The sequence below is a fragment of the Cervus canadensis genome, chromosome 23 (assembly GCF_019320065.1).
Source record: "Cervus canadensis isolate Bull #8, Minnesota chromosome 23, ASM1932006v1, whole genome shotgun sequence".
In the NCBI taxonomy this organism is placed as follows: domain Eukaryota; kingdom Metazoa; phylum Chordata; class Mammalia; order Artiodactyla; family Cervidae; genus Cervus; species Cervus canadensis.
The window spans coordinates 13,502,881-13,523,265 of NC_057408.1; the positions used below are offsets into that span (position 1 = coordinate 13,502,881).

Genomic DNA, 20,385 nt, shown 5'->3' on the forward strand with positions numbered 1-20,385 from the left:
ACAGACCCTACCTCCTAAGACCGTTTTTACTCGTAGAGACTCTCACTTCTCTGGGTTGTCCTTTGGCCTCTGCCCGACCAGCCTTGTTCTGTGAGCCTCACACTGGCCCTGGTCCCTTCTCCTCTGCACACACCCTGCCCTCCCCTCCCCTCTTGCCTGGCTAACTTGTTTTCCCTTCAGAGCTCCGCCTGAGTGTCCCTTCTTCAGAGAAATCTTCTGTGACTTCGCGGGCTGGGGCAGATTCTTTGCTGTAAGCCCTACGGGATGGGGAGCTTTCTCTGGGAATCACGTATCTGTGTGCTAGTTACTGTGCATCAGTTTGGGTGCCCCCATCAGGTCGGGCACTGAATATGCAGGTAAATCAGACAGCTGCCCTTCAAGGACCCCACGGTCTTCCTGGGGGCCACGGGCATCACCACGGGATGAGTGCTGGCACAGTGCTCAAGACCCCACCGGCAAAGTGCCCTGGGGGGACAGCAACAAGGAGCCGACTGCTGCAGGCTCACAGGCTGGCTGCCTGGAGGCAGCGGCACCTGAGCCTGGTCCTGAAGGGGTCTGGCAGAAAGGGGAGGGTGAGAAGCCCTTCCAGGCAGAAGGAATGTGCACACCCAAAGCCAGGAGGTGGAAAAGCACATGGCAGACCAATGAAATGCAGAGTGCACGGTGTCCCTTGAGCAGAGGATGAGGAGGGAAGGGGAGTGAGGAGAAGGACCTGCAAAGATGGGTTGGGTCAGACTCAGAAGCTCATCAGGTGCTCCCATGAGCCATAAGGAACTGTTTTAAGCACCTAATTCTGCCTACAGTGTGAAGGACAGATTGAAAGAATTGAGGGACAGGGAGACAATATGGAGGATGTATCTTTATCTTTATTATATTTGGACTGCAGGGAGATCCAACCAGTCCATCCTAAAGGAAATCAATCCTGAATATTCATTGGAAGGACTTATGGTGAAGCTGAAGCTCCAATACTTTGGCCACCTGATGCTAAGAGCCAACTCATTGAAAAAGACCCTGATGTTGGGGAAGATTGAAGGCAGGAGGAGAAGGGGATGACAGAGGACAAGATGGTTGGATGGCATCACTGACTCAATGGACATGAGTTTGAGCAAGCTCCGGGAGATGGTGAAGGACAGGGAGGCCTGGCATGCTGCAGTCCATGGGGTCACAAAGAGTCAGACACGACTGAGTGACTGAGCAATCTTTATAGCTCAGAATCTTTATAGCTCCAGAATTTAGCAAAAGGAGAACTCGATAAATATAATAAACAAGTCAATGAAGAAATAACCCAGTAAGTGTGATGGGTAGATGAATCAATGAGTAAATAATCATAAAATGGGACCATATGTGGTAAGTACCGTGAGAAGCACTGCACGCCACGGGAGGCCATGCACCATGGTGAGAGTCGATAAAGCCCTGAGCTAGAGAACTTGCTGAGAGAGACAGGGCTAGGTGAATTTAGGAGACATTCTGAAGTAAAATCCACGGGGCTGAGTAGTTAACCACATACCAGCATTGAAGGAAAGGAATGGATGAATGAAGGGTAGGTTTGGCTTCCCTTGTGGCTCAGCTGGTAAAGAATCTGCCTGCAATGTGGGAGACCGGGGTTCAATCCCTGGGTTGGGAAGATCCCCTGGAGAAGGGAAAGGCCGCCCACTCCAGTATTCTGGCCTGGAGAAGTCCAGGGACTGTATAGTCCTTGGGGTCACAAAGAGTTGGACACAACTAAGCAGCTTTCACTTTCACTAAAGTGGAGTGCCCAGGTGGCAGTCCAGAGCTGGCCTGGTGTGCCAGCCTCAGGGAAGTATCACATACGGTCCCTTCAATCCTGTTATTCAACATCCTCACCACATGCCCTCATGACATGGTCCAAGATGGGGGCTCCAGCATCACGCCTGCCTTGTAGCCAGCAGACTGCAGGAAAGAGACAAGTGTAGGGCATGCTGGTGACTTTAAATATATATACATAATTTTTTGGCTGTGGTAGGCCTTTGTTATGGCGCACGGGCTTTCTCTGGCTGCAGTGAGCAGGGGGTACGCTCGAGTTGTGGTGGGCGGGCTTCTTTTGTGGGGGCCTCTGTTGTCGGGGAGGACGGGCTCCAGGCGTGCGGGCTCCCGTAGTTGCCACACGTGGGCTCAGCGGTCGTGGTGCCAGGGCTCAGTTGCTCCATGGCCGGTGGGAATCGTCCCAGACCAGGGGCTGAGCCAGGGTCCCCTGCATTGCAGAGCGGATTCTGAACCCCTGGACCACCAGGGAAGCCCTGCTTGTGACTTTTAAGAACTTACTTCCTAAAATTGTTTTCTCTTACATAACATTGGTCATTATTTAATCATAGCTAATTTAAGGGAGGGTTGGGTGATGCCTTTGTTCTGAGCAGCTAAAATTTGGAAGATGTATGGCTAAGAAATAAGATTTCATTTTATTTGAGAAATAAGATTTTAAAAAACTGGAAAATAGCTTGCCTCAAGGGGTCAAGAACAATTTCCATCATAGCCATTGGAGGACTATGAATGCAGAAAGAGAGGAGACTTCTAAGAAGGTTTTTAGAACGCTTCAGAGTAAGGGCAAATGTTTTATTTGGAACATATCTATTTTGGGGTGGCCTGTGGAACCTCAGGTGGAAAACCAGGAGGCATTGGAGAACGTGTGTACAGTTTCATTCTCATTTCCTCTACCTAAGCTATGCTCCTTGAGGATGGTGACTCTGGGTTATCCATCCTGACATGTCCACCATGCCTTGCAAGTTTCAGGAATGGACAAAGATGGCAGGAAAATTAAGATGGTGAAAAAGACTAACGGCTAATTTTTAAATGACAAATGGGAAAACTACAGAACCCAGCTACTGTAAGCCCTAGAAAGAGCTTTCTCAGGCCACTCTGAACAGGAAAGGTAGCCTGTACACACTTCATTCAGAACCTACTAACGTAAACACACGGACACACTCATACCATGGACAGAGCAGACGAGCGCTGCTTTTAAAACAGAACATTCCATTTCGGGAGTCTATGGTGGGGTGATGAGGGATAAAGGGAGATTTAGGAGATCTAGCTTCACAAGGGGACCTGTCCAAGGTCACATGACTAGGCAATGTCACAGCCATGACTGGACCAGAGACCTCAGGACTTCCAGGCCGAGGGAAGATGTTGTACCTGCCCTTAAGAAGATGACCCACCAGGCTAAAGGAACCACATTCTAGAGATACACACAGTGGCTTGAAAACAAGCACGCCAAGGGGGAAGTCATGACAGGCTTTCCTTGTCAGATGTGAGCATTCCTGATGAGCAAAATAGTCCAAGAGAATCCCCCGCCAGACCCTTTAGTCTACATGGATGATTCTAGCATGAACTTCCAGGATGATTCACAGATACCAGCTGGCGCCATCTATTAACAAGTTTCAGGTGAACGGCGAAGGGACTCAGCCAGATATATGCACGAATCCATCGCAGTGTATACATGACCTTCCCAAAGCCCCCAACGAGTCCTTCCCCTGATGGTAACCATGGATTCGTTTTCTATATCTGGGAGTCACTTTCTGTATTGTGGGTAAGTCCATTTGTATCATTTCTTTTTAGATTCCACATATAAGGAATGTCATATGATACTTCTCCTTTAAAAAAAGAGATGGCCCTCCTATGGTAAGGGAACCCAGCCCTCGGTGAGTCTTCCAGGGCTGTGAGAGACTGGGGCCAAGGACCTGGATGATTTAATCCGGTTTTTACCAAGGGTGTTTACAGTGAGCAATTAAGGCACAGTTAAGGAATTAATCACTAATGAGTCATTAACTCTGCCCACTATTGTAGCATTAATGAGCTGAGACCAGATTATTAGAGCCCGTTCCCAATTAAGGGGACGATGCAGAGCAGAAAGCGCAGCACCGGCCTCTTGAACAGTCGGTGAGCCCGGCCTCCCCTTTCCAAGGCAGGTCAGGACGCAGGCTGAGCCCCCAGGGCTTGCGCTGGCTGGGCAGAGGAAAGGCCAGTTTTTCATTAATATTACCTTCCCCAAAAGTCTTTTTTTTTTTTTTTTGATGGCCTCCTGGAGGCTTCAGTTCCACTAACGTAGTAAAGGTCTGTGGGCCGAAAGGAGCGCGTGGACCTGAGACAGAACCACGCGGGGCCAGGCTGGGGCTGGGGGCGTGAAACACTACAGCCCATGCTAAAGGGGTGCATCAGAGGCCCGAGATCCTGCAGTCCATCAGCTGTGTGAGGGACGCGGGAGGAGCCTGGGGGCGGCCCTTCATTCCCTAACTGGGGGTACACAGAGGGCTCTCTGCAAAACTTTCAAGTAACTGATAAACTGAGTGAAAAAGCTGGCATAAAGCTCAACATTCAGAAAGCTAAGATCATGGCATCCAGTCCCATCACTTCATGGGGAATAGATGGGGAAACAGTGGAAACAGTGTCAGACTTTACTTTTGGGAGCTCCAAAATCACTGCAGATGGTGACTGCAGCCATGAAATTAAAAGACGCTTGCTCCTTGGAAGAAAAGCTATGACCAACCTAGACAGCATATTAAAAAGCAGAGACATTGCTTTGCCGACAGAGGCCCGTCTAGTCAAAGCTATGGTTTTTCCAGTAGTCATGTATGGATGTGAGAATTGGACTATAAAGAAAGTTGAGCACTGAAGAATTGATGCTTTTGAACTGTGGTGTTGGAGAAGACTCTTGAGAGTCCCTTGGACTGCAAGGAGATCCAACCAGTCCATCCTAGAGGAAATCAGTCCTGAATATTCATTGGAAGAACTGATGTTGAAGCTGAAACTCCAATAGTTTGGCTACCTGATGTGGAGAGCTGACTCACTGGAAAAGACCCTGATGCTGGGAAAGATCGAAGGCAGGAGGAGAAGGGGACGATGGCACATGAGGTGGTTGGATGACATTACTGACTCAATGGACATAAGTCTGAGTAAACTCTGGGAGCTGGTGATGGACAGGGAGGCCTGGCATGCTGCAGTCCATGGGGTCGCAAAGAGTCGGATACGACTGAGTGACTGAACTGAAGTGATGAACTTGGCCTAGAGAACCAAGCATGAGGACTTCCCCGCACCCCCTCGTGGGGGCAGGGATCATCTCCCTTCGTGTAACATTTCCCATCTCCCCAGAAATTAGCTATACATTTAAAATAAGTGAATAAGGGCTTCCCTGCTGGCTCAGCTGGACAATGCAGGAGACCCCAGTTCCATCTCTGGGTTGGGAAGATCCCCTGGAGGAGGGGGTGGCAGCCCATTCCAGTATTCTTGCCTAGGAAACCCCACGGACAAAGTCTGAGCCTGGTGGGCTACAGTCCATGGGGTCGCAAAGAGTCGGACACGACTTAGCAACTGAGCTGGAGCAATCACATATAATGCGGCACTAGTTGGTAAAGAACCCGTCTACCCATGCAGGAGACTTAAGAGACCTGGGTTCAGTCCCTGGGTTGGGAAGATCCCCTGGAGAAGGGAATGGCTATCCACTCTAGTATTCCTGCCAGGAGAATCCCATGGACAGAGGATCCTGACGGGGTACAGTCCATGGGGTCGCAGAGAGTCGGACACGACTGAGCGACTGACACGTCACAATAAGTGGATACAGCGGGGCCGCCCCAGTCCAGGGGCTGACCTCTGGCCGAAGCCCGCCCCACCCCAAGGGCTCTCTCCTAGTCCTCCCACCCCGTTTCACCCTCCCCCTCCCCGCCCCCTCCCGGCAGCACGGAAGGGAGCTCGGGCCAGCGGGAGGCAGGACCGGGTTCCGAGAGCGGCAAGCCCACGGCGGAGGAACAGCTGGACCCACGGCGGAGGAACAGCTGGACCCACGGCGGAGGAACAGCTGGAACGGGCCTCGGGCCACAGCGCAGGCGGGGGCCGAGCGAGGAAGACCCCGCGCGGCTGCGGCCGTCTCTGGACGCCGGGGCTCCGGAGACTGGCGACCCGCACAGGCGGAGCCCTCGGTGCCCCGGCGCCCCCGAGGGAGAGAAAAGGCGCCACCAGCAGTCTGGAGCCACTCCGCCGGGGACAGAGGCGCCACGCTCACGGGCGGGAAGAGACGCCTCCAAAAGGGAGATAGGCGGAAACGGAAGTGTCCCCAGCGCGGCGGGCGTGGCTGACCGAGTCTGGGCCAGCCGGGCGGCCGGCTCGGCGCGGGCAGGGCTCTGGGCATCAGCCGCGGTCCTCGCGGAGCGGCCGCCGCTCCCCGGGCTGCGCCGGGCCCCGCCCTCCCTGCGGAGCCGTCCAATCCGAGGCGCCCTTCCCCGCCCCGCCCCCGCAGCCCGCCCAGTCAGAGGCGCCCTCCCCACCCCGCCCCCGGCAGCCCATCCAATCCGAGGCGCTCTTCCCCGCCCCGCCCCCGCGGCCCCACAGCCCGGCGCTGGGGGCTCATATCCCGGCTCCCGGGAGCCGAGGGCCGCGGTCCCGACTGTCCCACCCTCACTCCCCAGCCCGCTGCGGGTCAGACCCTCCTTCCTTCGAGGGAGTCCCCCAGGCCGCCCCCAGACTGCCTGGATCCGAGCTGGCCTGAACCAAGGCCTGCTTAGAGCCCACACTGCCTTTTCTCCCCGATCCCCGTGAAACCAGTGCCAACAGTTTCCTGTCCCCCGGCGGTGCACACACGGTAGCATCGTCTGGACCAATCCCGCAGCCTCATCGTGGAAGAGGCAAGGGCCACTTCCCAAGGGCTGCAGGTTTACTGGGGGCGGGGGGGGAGGGGGGTTTCCCCAGAGTCCCAGAAAGGCGGGTGCCCGTCCTCCAAATCACAGCCAGGAGAGTCCAGTTTCGGAAGCTGGGGCCCTTCCTTGGCCGCCGCCTCCGCAAACTGCTTTCCATAGCTGTGAACTTGCGCGGCGGCCCCAGGTATTTCTGGATCGTCTGGGGTTTTAACGCTCTTTACCGCAAGCCATTCTCACGTCTAGCCTGAGTAAAGTACCCGCTGCCCGCCTCACCTGCACCCCTCCTCCGGGAGCTGGGAGCTTGACTCACTGCGGGCCCTGAGAGCCGCCCTGGTCGGCGGCCCGTAGGACTGCAGGGGGAGGGGCCTCGCCTCGCCCACATCTCCCCCAGGAAGCCCAGGAAGGCACTCACAGCTAGCATCCATTCCTCAGCATCTCAGTTCCCAGTGTAGCCTAATGAACTGTTCGTGGGAACTGGAATTAAGGAGTCCTTATTCAGCAAATATTTCCTAAACATGCGATATGATCGTGAACTGAGAGGACTTCTAGTTATTCCAGCTTCAAGGCTTACAAGCAGAGTTGATTGGTGCAACCTCTCCAATACCTCAGTCTCCTCATTCATAAAATGGGGCTAGTTGAATCTTCCTGGTAGAGTCCTTGTGAGGCGTCACTGAGATGAAAACCAGTTAGAAGAGTGCAGGCACATAGTAAGCTTTCAATCCTGATTAGCTATTAGGATTTTGATCATTCTCCAGGGACTTGTTCCTGAAATCCAGATATAGTTCAGTCTGTTGGTCCCTAAAGAGATGGTTTAGAATATTTATTCTCAGAGTAAAAGAAGAGAGGAAAATGATGGAAAGCTGCATATGAAAAAAAAAGGAAGGAAAATGGCAGAGAGGAGACAGAATGAGTAATGGAAATGACCTAAAGAAATCAAAGTAGATGCTACTGTCGAGATAGGTCAGAGGTGCCCAGGCCTAAGGTGAAAGAGTGCAGAGTAAGTGTGGTACTCACCTGGGGCCACTGAATTTGGAAGTTTTCTGAATAAATTATTCCCCAGTGAGGATGAAAGAGAAAAGGATCCAGCTTGGATCCTTCCTCATTGAAGGATGAAAGAGAAAACAGGCCAAAGTGAAAGAAATTACTTATTTATCCTGAGTTAACCTATTTTTTTCCCTGCGGATAGCTGATATCACTTGGGCCACTCCATTCATTTCTCTTATTAGAGAAAAGCATTAAATGTATTACTCCCTACCTTCTGGGAAAGGGGCTTCCCAGGTGTCTCAGTGGTAAACAATCCGTCAGCCAATGCAGGAGACGCAGGTTTGATGCTCCAGGGTTTGACCCTCCAGAGTCAGGAAGATCCTCTGGAGGAGGAAATGACAACTCACTCCATTATACTCGCCAGGGAAATCCCATGGACAGAGGTGTCTGGGTAGACGGCCCTGGGGTCACAAAAGAGTTGGATATGACCTAGAGACTAAATAGCAACAACAACCGCTTGGGTAAAACAACCCACTCAATAAATTCTTACTGACCAGCTTACTATGTTAGGCTCCAGAGGAGGGCCTAAGGGTACACAGGCCTGTTATGCCGCAGACTCTAAGGACCCACAGGGCAAGGACTGGGTCCTGTGATGACGCTTCCTCTATTTCCAGCCCCAACAGTCCTCCTTTTCCCGGGTAGGTTTCAGGAACCCAAGGGCCGCACAGGGGTACTCTGGATCAGAGAAGTGGGATCACAAAGTATATTGCCTCCTGCCAGGTCGCCGGGAGTTTACACCATGCGGTAAACGACCCATCTTTCCCATTTCCCAGGGAGGCCCGGCTCGTCGCAGGAGGAAAGGGGGCTGGGGTGGTTCACTAACGTGCTAACGACCCTCAGACAGTACTCCGCGAGTGCCCCGCGAGATGCTCACGCCCTAGAGACTTCCGAATTCCTCCCCCAGTCCCGGGGACGGCGCCAAAGAACTGCAATCCTGTCCATGACGCGCCCGCGAGGACGTGCGCTCCGGGTCGCGGCGCAAAGCCCGACGCGCGCCACGCCAAACAGCTGGGCTGGGGGGAGCCGAGCCGTCCAGGGAGGAGAGACTGAGACGCGGAGCTTACGAACGTCGGTCTGCTCCAGCCTCCGGAGCACTAATGCCATCAACCCTGGGTAGCAGGGGCTGGCCCCGAGTTGGTGACCTGGACACCTGGTGATCTGAAAGGCGTCTGGGGCCGCTGCGGGCTGGAAAGAGGGAGGCGGGGCCGCCAGGAGCTTCGGGAAGTTCAGCTCTTACCCTGGGAAGATGGTGTGGTTGGATGCTTCCTATTGGAGTCAGTCCTTCCAAGTAGCGGCTGCAGCCCGGCTATTGGAGTATCGAGGGGCTGGGAACGCACAGGCAGCTGAGACTTCGGCTCCAAGCACCCAGAACCCCGCACGCTCGTAGGGGCCCGTCGCGCCAGGAGAGGGGCGCTCCGGTCTAGGGCGCCGCGGGGTCGTGGACGCGGGCGCATCCTGGCGGCAGCGCAGGGTCCGTGAGGATGCGCGGCGGGGAGGCGGGGGGCATTCCGGCTCCTCCTCCGCTGTCTGCTTTCCTGCAACCCCGGATCCATCACCCGAGCACGCCCCCCCCCCCCGAACACGCATTCATACACATAGCTTCGTCCGCGCCCCCGCAGTCCTGAGAGCGCTGAACCAGAGTCAAACCAAAACAGGTCAATCTTTAATTCTCCCCGCCCCCCTCAATTCTTTGAAGCTACTTATTACAAATAGTCCCTCAAATTTTCTCCGTCTCCCCTTCCTCCCAGTTGTTCTTCATCGGGTTGCCACGCCGCCCTGGAGGGGCCGAGGTCAGAGGCTTTGGGTTCCTTGAACCTGGCGGCTCCGGGGCCCGCCGGGTGGTGGTAACGTGGCCACCTGTCTCCGTCCAGCAGCGAGGCCAGGGGTCCGTGGGGACGTGGGGGGGTGGCCAGAGGCCCTCGACTGGCCTGAGAGTCAGCCCTCCGGGGTGAGCCAGGCGCAGAAGCCCGACCCGGACCCGGATCTTCCGGTGGTGCTGGGCAGGAGGGGCCGAGCCCGGGGGACCAGGGAGAAGGGGTGCGCGCGCCTGCGGCTCGGGGTCGGCTCCCGGGACGGCGTCTGGCCCGACCGGGTCCCTGGGGCCCCTAGAGGGCCTGCCACGGCTTCCCGATGGCCTGGATGTGCTCCTTGGCCTTCAGGCGCAGCGCCGCGATGCTGCTGTTGCGCGGGTCCGCCTCGTCCAGCGGGAACTTGTCCCCGAAGCCGGGCCCGCACGGGTAGGCGGGCGGCGGCGGCGGCGGCCCGAGGGGCTGCAGGCCGGGGCCGAGCGGCGGGGAGTTCAGGAAGGGCGGCGGCGGCGGAGGCGGCGTGTAGCTGGCGGGCAGGCTCTGCGCCGGCGGCCCAAAGCCCGGTAGGCTCTGCAGCGCCGTGGCGCCCCCGGCCGGGAGCGGCGGCCCGAGCCACGACTCGAGCGGCAGGGCGCCCCCCGCCGGCCCGCCGCCGCCGCCCGCCGTGCCCGCCCCGAGGGGCGCCAGGGCCGCGGCGGGCGGAGAGCGGCTGAAGGAGAGCAGGGGCGAGTCCTGGAGCTTCATGGACGACACCTCCAGCTTCTCCTGCCGCCGCCACTTGGCGCGTCGGTTCTGGAACCACACCTGCGGAAGGCAGCAGAGCGCCGTCGGGGTGCGGAGGGCGCAGGACTCCCCGCCCGCGAGGAAAGCCGGGGCTCCACGGCTCCCGCTGCGCCTCTCATCCCCCGACCCCTGCTGCACACCCGCGGTGCCCTTCTGTTCTGTCCCGTCTGCCCAAGGCTACCCTCCTCCCTCGCGCGCTCTGAGACTCTGTCCCACCCGGTCGTCCGGGGTGGTTCCAGCTATCCTTGTTTCACCTCACCCCTAGCTGTGGTAGTTTCCACCTCGTGGCACCAAACAGGCGGGGGGAAAATGAAGTTAACCCCGGAGCCGGACCGTGGGGCGTGGGAAACCCGATCTCACCAAGTTTCTGCGACTGCTGGCTGGCGCCCCATGCTGACACTTCGCTTTGGACCCGGCTTCCTCCCCGCGTGGCGCGGCTCACAGTGCCTATCTACCTCTGCCTCCGTTATAAACATAGGTATAAACGAAGGCTCGAAGTACTCCAACTGGCAACACTGGCTGTCAAAATGGACCTGTCTCCCCGTTCCTGGTTACGGTAACTGACAGGACAAACTGGGTTGATTTTCTTATCCCCGGCATACTTAAATATGCATGTTGCTGCTCTCCTAAGATTTTCATTTTTACTTGATATCTGACTCGTATTTCTGATGTTTCTTAAAAGTGGCTTTCGAGGATTACAATAGTTCAAGTTTAATAGTCTACTTTTATTGTATGGAGTTAGTTTTGACATGATCCTAAGATGAATTCAATGAGTTCAAGTTTTTCTTTTTGTTTTAGAGAGTCCATGCCAAGAGTGAAGTCTCTTTTTTTAAAGAGTGAAGTCTCTTAATGCTGAAACTTCCCTTCTGATTTGATAAAAAGCACAGGAGGGGGCATAATTAAGGCTTCACTACCGAGGTACCCCCCCACCCCGAAAAAAAACAGAACACAGAGAATTGGTCTAGTTTAATGCAGAATCTAGGAGGAACTTTGGCCAAACTGGGGGCCTCAGCATTGAATTTATGAAGGAAAATGGGGGGAAAGTTGACACCTCAAAAGGGAGACAGCAGTTCTGAGTTAATAATGAGAGGGACTCCCTAGGAAAACTGAGGGGAAAAAAACACCCAACACCTGAGCAGAGCAGGGCAACTGTCTGCAAGGCTGGGATTCGGTGGGTGGGAGGGGGAGGGAGAGAAAGAACAGAAAATGCAGATTCCCTGGGCCCCTTTCTGTAAATGATTCATCTGTGTATCTCAGGCCAGAATTTCCCCAGAAACATTAGATATATAAGCACTGGCACATCTCACTGCCCCCCCACCCCAAATCCCACTCCATCCCCTAAAATATCAACTATAGGCTTTAGGTCCAGTATCCAGAGTTCAAGGGCTAAAGCCTGGGGTAGTCCGCTCTCCTGCTCTCTGCTCCCTCAACACAGTGGGGACCCTGTCTAGTCCCCCCCCCCCATCTGATGACATCATAGCCATGTGTTAAGCACACACCATATGCTGGGCCACTGTGCTGGCCCCCTGATACAGAGAAGTCAGACACTGTTCTCAAGAAGCACATATCTTAAACAAGAAGCAAACATCCCCGAGCAAGTTGAGAGGGAAGGAACAAGTAAAGGAGAAGGAGGGTGGGACAGCGGTGTGAAGACAGCCCTTGAGTGGGCTGGGCCTGTATCCCAGAGAGGCACTGGGGGGCTTTGCCCTTTCCTTTTTCTTCATTTTTCACTTGTTTTCTTCCCTTCTCCCCACCCCACCCTCCCTCCCTGTAAAGCAGGTGCTGACATGTCCACCCCTTCCGTGAAACCCCTGCAGCTCCTCTGCCCCGAATTAGGAGAAATGGAACTGTCCCTGCCCATTAGTGCTAAGTCACATTAGGGAACTATGTTTTCAAACCATGACATTAACCCATTAGTTTAACCCCTTTAACTAAGCAGAAAAGACAAAAGTAAGAGTCTGTCTGCTTTTACTTTTTAAGACAAGGCTAAAAGCCCCAAACGTCTGAGTTTCCTCCCTTCCTGGAAATCCAAGTCATTAGACACACACAGAAGTCCCATCTCAGCCCCTCGGCCTTACAGATACGGCGAAATTTGTTCCCAATGTCTCCCTTTCAGGCCTCTCCCAATTTGGAAATCCTCCCAGATTTTTCACAGATGACTAGCAAATATTTAAGGCTTTCAAATATTTTAATGATCAGGGATTAAAGATAATTCAGCCTTAATTAAAGCAAAAACCCCTTTAAATAAAAAAGAAAAGGGCCTCCGCGGCAGCGGGAAGTTTGGCTGGAGGTGCCCCAGAGAAGCAAAAGTCAGTTTCTTAAACAAATCCTCCGAAAGTTTCAACTGCGAGGCGCCAGGCTCCCGTAAGAAGACAGGGTTTTCGCTTTCAAGGAGGTGCGCGCCGTTAGCGAATAGGGAGGCATCTGGGGCCTCAATCCGGTTACACTGGAGCCGCTTCCTACACTCCCTCTCCACTCAGGGTTTCCCTGACCACCCCCCCCTCACCCCGTCCCCAAGCCCCCTCCCCAGTCCAGGATGCTGTCGCCTCTCCATCTCATCAGCCATTCCCAACTCCTCTCTTTGGTTTAGAAGGAGGGGACCCCAAAGGGGAGATGCTACTATGAACTCGAACAGACCGTCCAAGGGCCGGTGCGCGGGGCGCACGGAAAATCTGTGACGCTCCCGGGGGGCTCTGGGAGAGCCAAGTCGAGGAGGGCCCACGGGGAAAGTGCCATAAACGCGAGGTCCCCCGGGGATTTTGGGGAGCGCCGGCCGCAGCCTGAGCCACCCGCCCTCCCCGGGGCCGGTCTGCGCGCTTTACCTGGACTCGGACCTCGGGTAAGTTGACTTTGCCCGCCAGCTCCTCGCGACTGTACACGTCGGGGTAGTGCGACTTCTCGAACGCGCGCTCCAGTTCGTGCAGCTGGTACGTGGTGAAGGTCGTCCGGTTCCGCCGATGCTTCTTTTTGGGCTGCTCCTCCTCCGACAGCTTCGAGTCGCCGGGGGCGGACGGTCCTCCAGGCAGCCCAGGGCTCGGCCGAGCCTCCCCGGTCTCCTTGGGGCAGTAGGGGCGGGGGGCTGGGACGAGGAGACCCCCGACGGTCAGAGACACTTGCTCGGGGTACCCGGGGGCCACCCTGCCTCCCTACAAGGGCTCCGAGCTGGCCCAAGGAGGAGGGGGGTGAGGGCTGCGAGGGGTCCCTAAGCTTTTCCAGAGAGCAGGTGGGAAGCCCTTGCTATGCACACAGCCCCAGCCCCGCTCCCAGATGCTTTAATAACAGCGAAGGCAGGGGCTCTCTCCTCTTCTCGCAGAGCTCCTGAGTCTGGGAGCCCTAAGAGGGTCTCGGGGCAGCCGGGGTGTGCACTCACCTTCGTACTCCGGGGCTGGCGCCGGGGCGGGCGGTGGGGACGGTTCGGCGCCTCCGGCAGGCGCCTTGGGGCCGGCGGGCCGCGCGCCCAGCCTCCTATCTCGTTCCTTGGTGCCCCGGGCGGCCCGCTCCTCCGGGAAGGAGCCGAGGACCCCGTCGTCCTTAGTAAATCCCAGGATGGCTTCGATGCTGTGCAGCCGTGAGGTGCTCCCGCCGGGGCTGCGGAGCAGGTGGCCGGCGAGCGAGAAGCTGCCGTCGGCCATGGCTGGGGCGCAGCCCGGCAGGTGCATGGGGGGCGCCGGGGCCGGGAGGACGCGGCCCGCGCTCTCGGCTTCGCCGCCGGCCCAGAAGACCGCGAGCAGAGGCTCGAAGTCGGCTCCCCCGGGGGCGGCCGTCCAGCCCGAGGGGGACCGAACCGCGGCCAAGAGCTGCGAGCGCCGCCAGCCCCGCCTGTGCGCACTAGAGGCGGGTGAGCGCCGGGTCCGCGGGCGCCTGGGCCCCGGCTGGAGTTGGAGCTCCGCCCGCGGGTGGCCGGGACTCGGGGTGCTAAGGCTGGGAGCGCGCCCGCCCCGGCTCCTCCCCTCGCCCGCACCGTCCTCTGCCCTGGCCCCTCCCTGCAGCGGGGCGGGTCCTTCCCCGGTCCGTCCTCGGGGTCCTCACCCCCCCCAGCCCCGGCGGCGCGCGCTCGGAACCTTCCCCCTCCCCTCTCTCCGTCCACCGTCCACAAGCTGGAGGCCCGCGGTGGCCTGTTTGACGGGCCCGGGCGCCCGGCTCCGGCTCCGAGGGCCCGCTTCGCCTAGGCCTGCCCCCGTGGGGCCGACGCCCTCCGTCCCACCTACCCCGGAGGCTCACCTGCCTCCTTCAGCCCCCTCCCCTTCTCCAGACCCGCCTTCCCCCAGGCTCCCGTCCTCCGCTGGACTGAGCGCCTGCGGCGACCCTTGAAAGACCGGGAGAAGGAAGGCTACCCGGCTTTACGGCGTCGGAAGTCTGTCCACGCTCCTTAACTTTGAATTTCCCCCTCTCTCTCCCTCTGTATGTCCCCCCGCCTGCGCTCCTCTTTCTCCGTAGTTCGAAGCCTCGGGTTTCAGGTTGATTGTGTTTGACTTAACCGCTTCTCCCTGTCCCCTCGGATCGCGCGCCCGCAGCTCCCTGACGACGGCGCCCGCTCCATGGGCGGTGGGGCCATCCGCGTCCCCAGGCCCGGCGACCTCCCGGGCCCACCGCCCAGCCCAAGGCTCGGGGGCACCGAGTCCGACGCGCGGCCGGCCTCCGGCCGGTGGGAGACTCGTCTGGGTGTTTGTCCCTCTGTTTGTCCTGAGGGACCCCTCCCCACCGAACACTGTTCCAGGCCGAGATGACCCCACCTCAGGCTGAGGACGGAAGGACCTTCCCCCCGGGGCAAGGTCTCGCCTCTCTGCGGGCTCCGGCCGCCGTCAATCGCATTTCTTTCCCCTTTGGGGACTCCACGAGGCTGCCATGGCTCAGAGTGGCTTCCACAGGCCAAGTGGAAAGATGATTTGTGCGGATGAACTTCCCCCACCCCCTTCTCCCAGTGCTATGAACAACACTGCTCACACCTGATGCTAGATCCGAGGAAGCACCTTCATTGAAATGCTGGCAGGAAGTGTGAACCAAAACGCTTTCCTAATAAAAGCCTAAGGACCTAGAGATTCTTTTCCTTTTGTTTCCTAGTTGTGCTGACTGCGTAAGTTTAAGGTGTGAAGCATAATGATTTGAGACATATACACATACATACATAAATGATTACTGGTTTAGTTAACATCCACCATCTCATACAGATAGAAACCTGAGATTTTTAAAATTCCTTTGCAGAGGCCCTCTGATCTCCAGGTCGACGCGTCTCCCCTGCCCCCATGTTGACTGACTTCATCTTGCACTAAGATGGGCACTTACTGCGTCCCTACTGAGAGGGGACACTGATGTGCGCCTCCTTGACATCACAAAAGAAAGAAGAGCCTGGGGCCCATGGCCTCAAGGGCTTTAACTTCCAGTAAGAGAGCAAGACAAAGGAGGTTGCTGCTGGTCAGTCGCTAAGTCGCTCAGTCGTGTCCGACTCTTTGCCACCCCAGGGACTGCAGCACGCCAGGCTTCCCTGTCCCTCACTATCTCCCGGAGTTTTCTCAAATTCATGTCCCTTGAGTTGGTGATGCTATCTAAGCATTTCATCCTCTGCTGACAACAAGAGAAAAACTCAAATCTTAGGATCCTCCACCTTTAAATTAATGTTAGAAGGACATTTAAAAGGGCACGTGACAATGTTAAGGATCTTTAAATGGCAATGGTTATTTCTCCAAAATGGGCACATGGGAGGGATTCAGTCCACTAATCTCTGTTTTTAATAAAACTATAAAAAGGTAAATTAAAATAGCAAACATATGAGTTTGCAGTAGGTAGACTTGAGCTACTGATTTATGTGAGAAACTTTTTTTTTAAAGCTACATTAATGAAGATCAATACACACTTTACAGTTTTGCATATCACTTTATGGCTTGCAGCACATTCTTCATACCATCCTAGCCTCATAACCCTGTGAGGTGAGCTGGAAAAATATATTTACTCCCATTTTACAGAAGAGAAGACTGAGGCTCTAAATGATACAGCCCTTAAGTGGCGCAGACAGGACCAGAACTCAGACTCGCTGGCTCCTTATCCAGTGCTGTCTGGCTGTCCCTCATTTGTAATCATTACGGCAGAGTGTGATATTTTTGAACAGATTCAAGATGCATCTTAGTATGCAGTCTGTCTTTAATCCTCTCTGGACCCTGAATCCTGTGTACAAGACACTGAGGCAGAGGCAGCTTAGTTCCTCAAAGAGATGCAGTCGAGCCTGTAGACAGTGGCCTTTGGGCGCCGGTGTCCAGGAGGAAGGACAGACCCTCGGGAGGGCCCTGCCCCAGGGCAGGAGAAGCCTTCGGCCAGCCTCCTTCAGCTCTTCTAGGCTGTCCAAAGCACCCTCCCTGAAAACGGGCTGGTGGCACCCACACGGTCCCCCACCCAGTTACAAAGAGCCGGGGGCGGGGTGGGGGGAGGGGGGGGCGGAGCGACGACCCCTTAGTGATCCGAAGGCAGCCGTAGGGATAATCGGTTGCTATCTGTTGTTTCCCCTATGAGTATACTTTTTACGTCAACTTCCCCAATGTTACATTGATCTCTGTAACCACCGCTAAACAAAGATTGGCAGCGTTTTCTTAAGCTCCTGCCCACACGCTAAGGGGCTTACCGGCCTTGTTTTCCAAAGTTAATTCCCTCTGGAACTGCCCCGCACTCCGCAATAGGTGCAGGTGAGGTTAGCTTCTATTTACAGTTCGTTTCAGAGTTTATTTCAGAGAAAAGCAGAAAGGACTTCAACAGCCACTGGCAAGGGACCAGGGGGAGACAGGGCAAGGCAGGACGAGGGGAGGCTGGGCCTTCTTTTGTGCGTGGCATAAAGAGCTAGTCAGCGCCATTGTGGGCACAGTGCAGGGTCCTCCAAGCAATCAGCCGGGGGCCATTGTTAGGGGCTAATCTACATGTGTGTTTCCCAAGAACTCGATTAGGGAAGATGAATGGACTCGGCCATGTCCCTAATTCTTCTGGCCCCAAGCTGCATTTTTCCAGCAGTTTTGCCTGCTGGTAATCAGCCCAGCTTCAGCAAAAGTAAGGAGCCTGGCTTCTGAACTCCACTTTTGTTTAATTCATTAATTCATTAGGTAGATCAAAGAAAACCCCCCTCCTCCGCACCCTCCCCCACTCCTTGTGGACTGAATCTTATGCTGCTGAACCCCTTCAGTCTTGGTGTGGTTTGGGGAAACCTTTCCGGAAGTAAGGAGAAAGAGGGTCGTTAGGACTTAGGGGGTGTCTGAGAGTCGGAGGCTGGGCCTGATGTGGGGTAGGTAATCTAGAACGATAATCGCAGTTGGGAGATTTTGAGGAGAGAGGGGCTAGGGACTGGCAAGCTTGCAGAAAACAAAGTCCAAACAAAGTCCAAACGCCAGCAATTGTGGTGGCTCTTCACCTTTGATGTGTAAGGGGGTCTCCTTTCTGGGTGGACCACTTTGCCCACAACACTCCTGAGGAAATGGGTGTTTACAGAGAGACTTTTATGTGCGCTGGGTGGCACGGGGCATACTCGCAAAGTGAGCTCATGGCATTGGAATCTAGTAATCTCACCTTGAAGAGGTGTTTCAAGTTCTGGTGGATTAAGTGCCTGTTGGAGGACCTGCGGGTTATGACTCCATAAAGTGTATAAAACCAACTCAATATCTTCATGGAGACTATCCCCTTAGTAGATACCTTTTAATTCTGGAATAAGTCCATCTGTCTCATACCACACCGTCTCCTCCTGCAAGCTGATACATGTTCATTTGGGCAAAGCAACTTAACTTTAGTTATACCCAAAGCAAAATTCAATGCATATAATCATTGAAAACACACGCGCATGCACACACAGACACACTGGAGTTCAACGAATTCAGTCATCAAAAATTAAAATTTATTCAATATTGTCAAGTAATTAGCCTCCAACTAATAAAAATAAATGGGGAAAAAAAGCAGTGTTGACAGTGAAAAAAAAAAGTTAAAATTTATGTATACATGGCACATTATTTATTGAACACTAGCTATATGCCAGTGGACACTCTTCTGAGTCCTTTATGTAGATTACCTGTTTAGTTCTCACAATAACCCTGTGAGGTAGACACTATTATTATCTCCACTTTCCAGATGAGGAACCTGAGACACTGGGGACAAGTCACTTGCCAGAGGTTTACAGCTGGTTTCGGGTGGAGCTAGGACTTGAACCCTGGTGCTTTTTCAGGAATATCCATCTAATCACTTCATGTACCACCTCCCACATTTGTGCGTGCTAAGTCGCTTCAGTCATGTTTGACTCTTTGCGACCCTATGGACTGTAGCCCACCAGGCTTCTCTGTCCATGGGATTCTCCAGGCAAGAATACTGGAGCGGGTTTCCATGCCCTCCTCCAGGGGATCTCCCCGACCCAAGGACCAAACCCACATCTCTTACACCTCCTGCATTGGCAGGCAGGTTCTTTACTGCCTAGCAGGCTCCAGTCCATAGGGCCGCAAAGAGTCAGACATGACTGATGCAACTTAGCACGCACACATACATTCTCCTCTATACTGTCTATTACTGTATGTCATCCGTACAATATACAAGCTGCTGACAGTCATTCCCAAAAAATCAACAGCAAAACTCACTTGTTAATACTGACATATTGAGTCCAGAGATAAAATATCCTATCTCTCACTATCAGATCTTCCCAACTGATGAAACATTTCCCTACTTGAAGCGTCACAGAAGGTATATCAGGAAAATGTTCTTGGAGTTCTTATCACAAATTCCATTTTTTATAAGTAGACAATCCCTCACCACTTCCACAAAACTGGCCCAAATGATCAACACACTTCCTAAATTCCAGTTTATTAGCCAATATGACCACCTAAATCCTCTCTACTCTTTTCAGGCTACATTGAAATAAGTGTTTGGAATTCCCTGGTGATCCAGTGGTTAGGACTGTGGGTTTCCACTTCAGAGAACATGGGTTCAACCCCAGTTTGGGGAACTAAGATCCTACAAGGTGAGCAGTGCAGCGAAAAAAAAAAAAAGTGTTGATATAAGTGTATTGCAGTGAATAAAAATCCTATAACATAATTGTGGCTAAAATACATAAGCCAATGAAGAGACGGGCCTCACAGGCATGTCTGGCTGAATTGAGTGCCCTGTTGGAAGAACAGATGAAAACAGACATCTCATCTACTAACAAAAATGAAACATAGCCCAGTTGGGGACAGTTGTGTTTCCCAGCAGCAGGCTCCATTTGAAAGTCTTCCTCTGATGTAGGAACAGGGACCACAGCTCTCTGCACACCATCCAGTAATTAGCAAGAAGTCTGTCCTCTTTGGCACTCCCCTTGCTTCCCAATTACATTATTTTGGGAACAACAATACTTAAAACTAACCTCTGGTTTAGTTTTCTGTTATCTCAGAGGACCACGAGCTTCCCAGATGGCTCAGTGATAAAGAATGTGCCTGCGATTCGGGAGACCTGGGTTTGATCCCTGGGTGGGGAAGATCCCCTGGAAGACAGCATGGCAACCCACTGCAATATTCTTGCCTGGAGAATCCCGTGGACAGAGGAGCCTGGCGGGCTACCATGAGGTCACAAGGAGCTGGACACGACTTAGTGACTGAGCGCAGGCTTAGGAATTAGAAGACGGAGCTTGGTGTCTGCTCATTTGCTTCTAGCTGCCATTTTTCCTTACTGGGTGTGGAAACGTGGATCCAGAGAAGTTGAGTGATTCACCCTAATGAGACAGAGCGTCTGCATGGAGCTGGGCTGGAGGCCAGGCTCCAGGCTCCCCGACTCCAGCAGGCCGCTGTGGCTTTGCCATCGCCCCTCGGCTCGCAGGACCCGTCACTGGGTGCCCCACGCTTGTGCACAGACCTGGTCCACGCTTGAATCCCGGAGGAATATGTTTGTTGTGCACACGCAATGAAGCTGCTCCTCAGGATACTCCCCAGTCACTTGTCAACAGTTACCTCTGCCCTGAGCTTGCTTTTGCAGCCGGTGCAAATCCGGGTGGCCTTTGTGGAGGAGAAAAGCGCCCTTGGCAACAGATTTGCAGGGCCTTTGGGCAAACAACTGATATCCCGACCCACTGTTGCCTTAGAACCAGCTCTCCCTGGCTTGTGCTCGGAAGGTTAGCACCTCTCACCAGCTCT

General features: G+C 54.7%; 1 protein-coding gene across 1 annotated transcript; it reads right to left on the reverse strand.

Moving 5' to 3' along the window:
• Positions 1-9,447: 9,447 nt before the first annotated feature.
• Positions 9,448-13,932, reverse strand: RAX (retina and anterior neural fold homeobox). Its single transcript, XM_043443739.1, has 3 exons — positions 13,644-13,932; positions 13,096-13,352; positions 9,448-10,294 (listed from the first exon to the last, which is right to left on the reverse strand). Exons 1-3 carry the CDS (start codon positions 13,930-13,932, stop codon positions 9,788-9,790), a joined length of 1,053 nt encoding a protein of 350 aa, XP_043299674.1. The 3' UTR covers positions 9,448-9,787.
• Positions 13,933-20,385: the final 6,453 nt, after the last annotated feature.

Excerpts from the sequence above, each read along its gene's own strand:
- RAX (XM_043443739.1), bottom strand. The coding sequence starts at position 13,932 with ATGCACCTGCCGGGCTGCGCCCCAGCCATGGCCGACGGCAGCTTCTCG. Across the intron at positions 13,353-13,643 it reads GCCAGCCCCGGAGTACGAAG|CCCCCCGCCCCTACTGCCCC; the intron begins GTGAGTGCACAC and ends TCCTCGTCCCAG. Across the intron at positions 10,295-13,095 it reads TACCCGAGGTCCGAGTCCAG|GTGTGGTTCCAGAACCGACG; the intron begins GTAAAGCGCGCA and ends TGCCTTCCGCAG.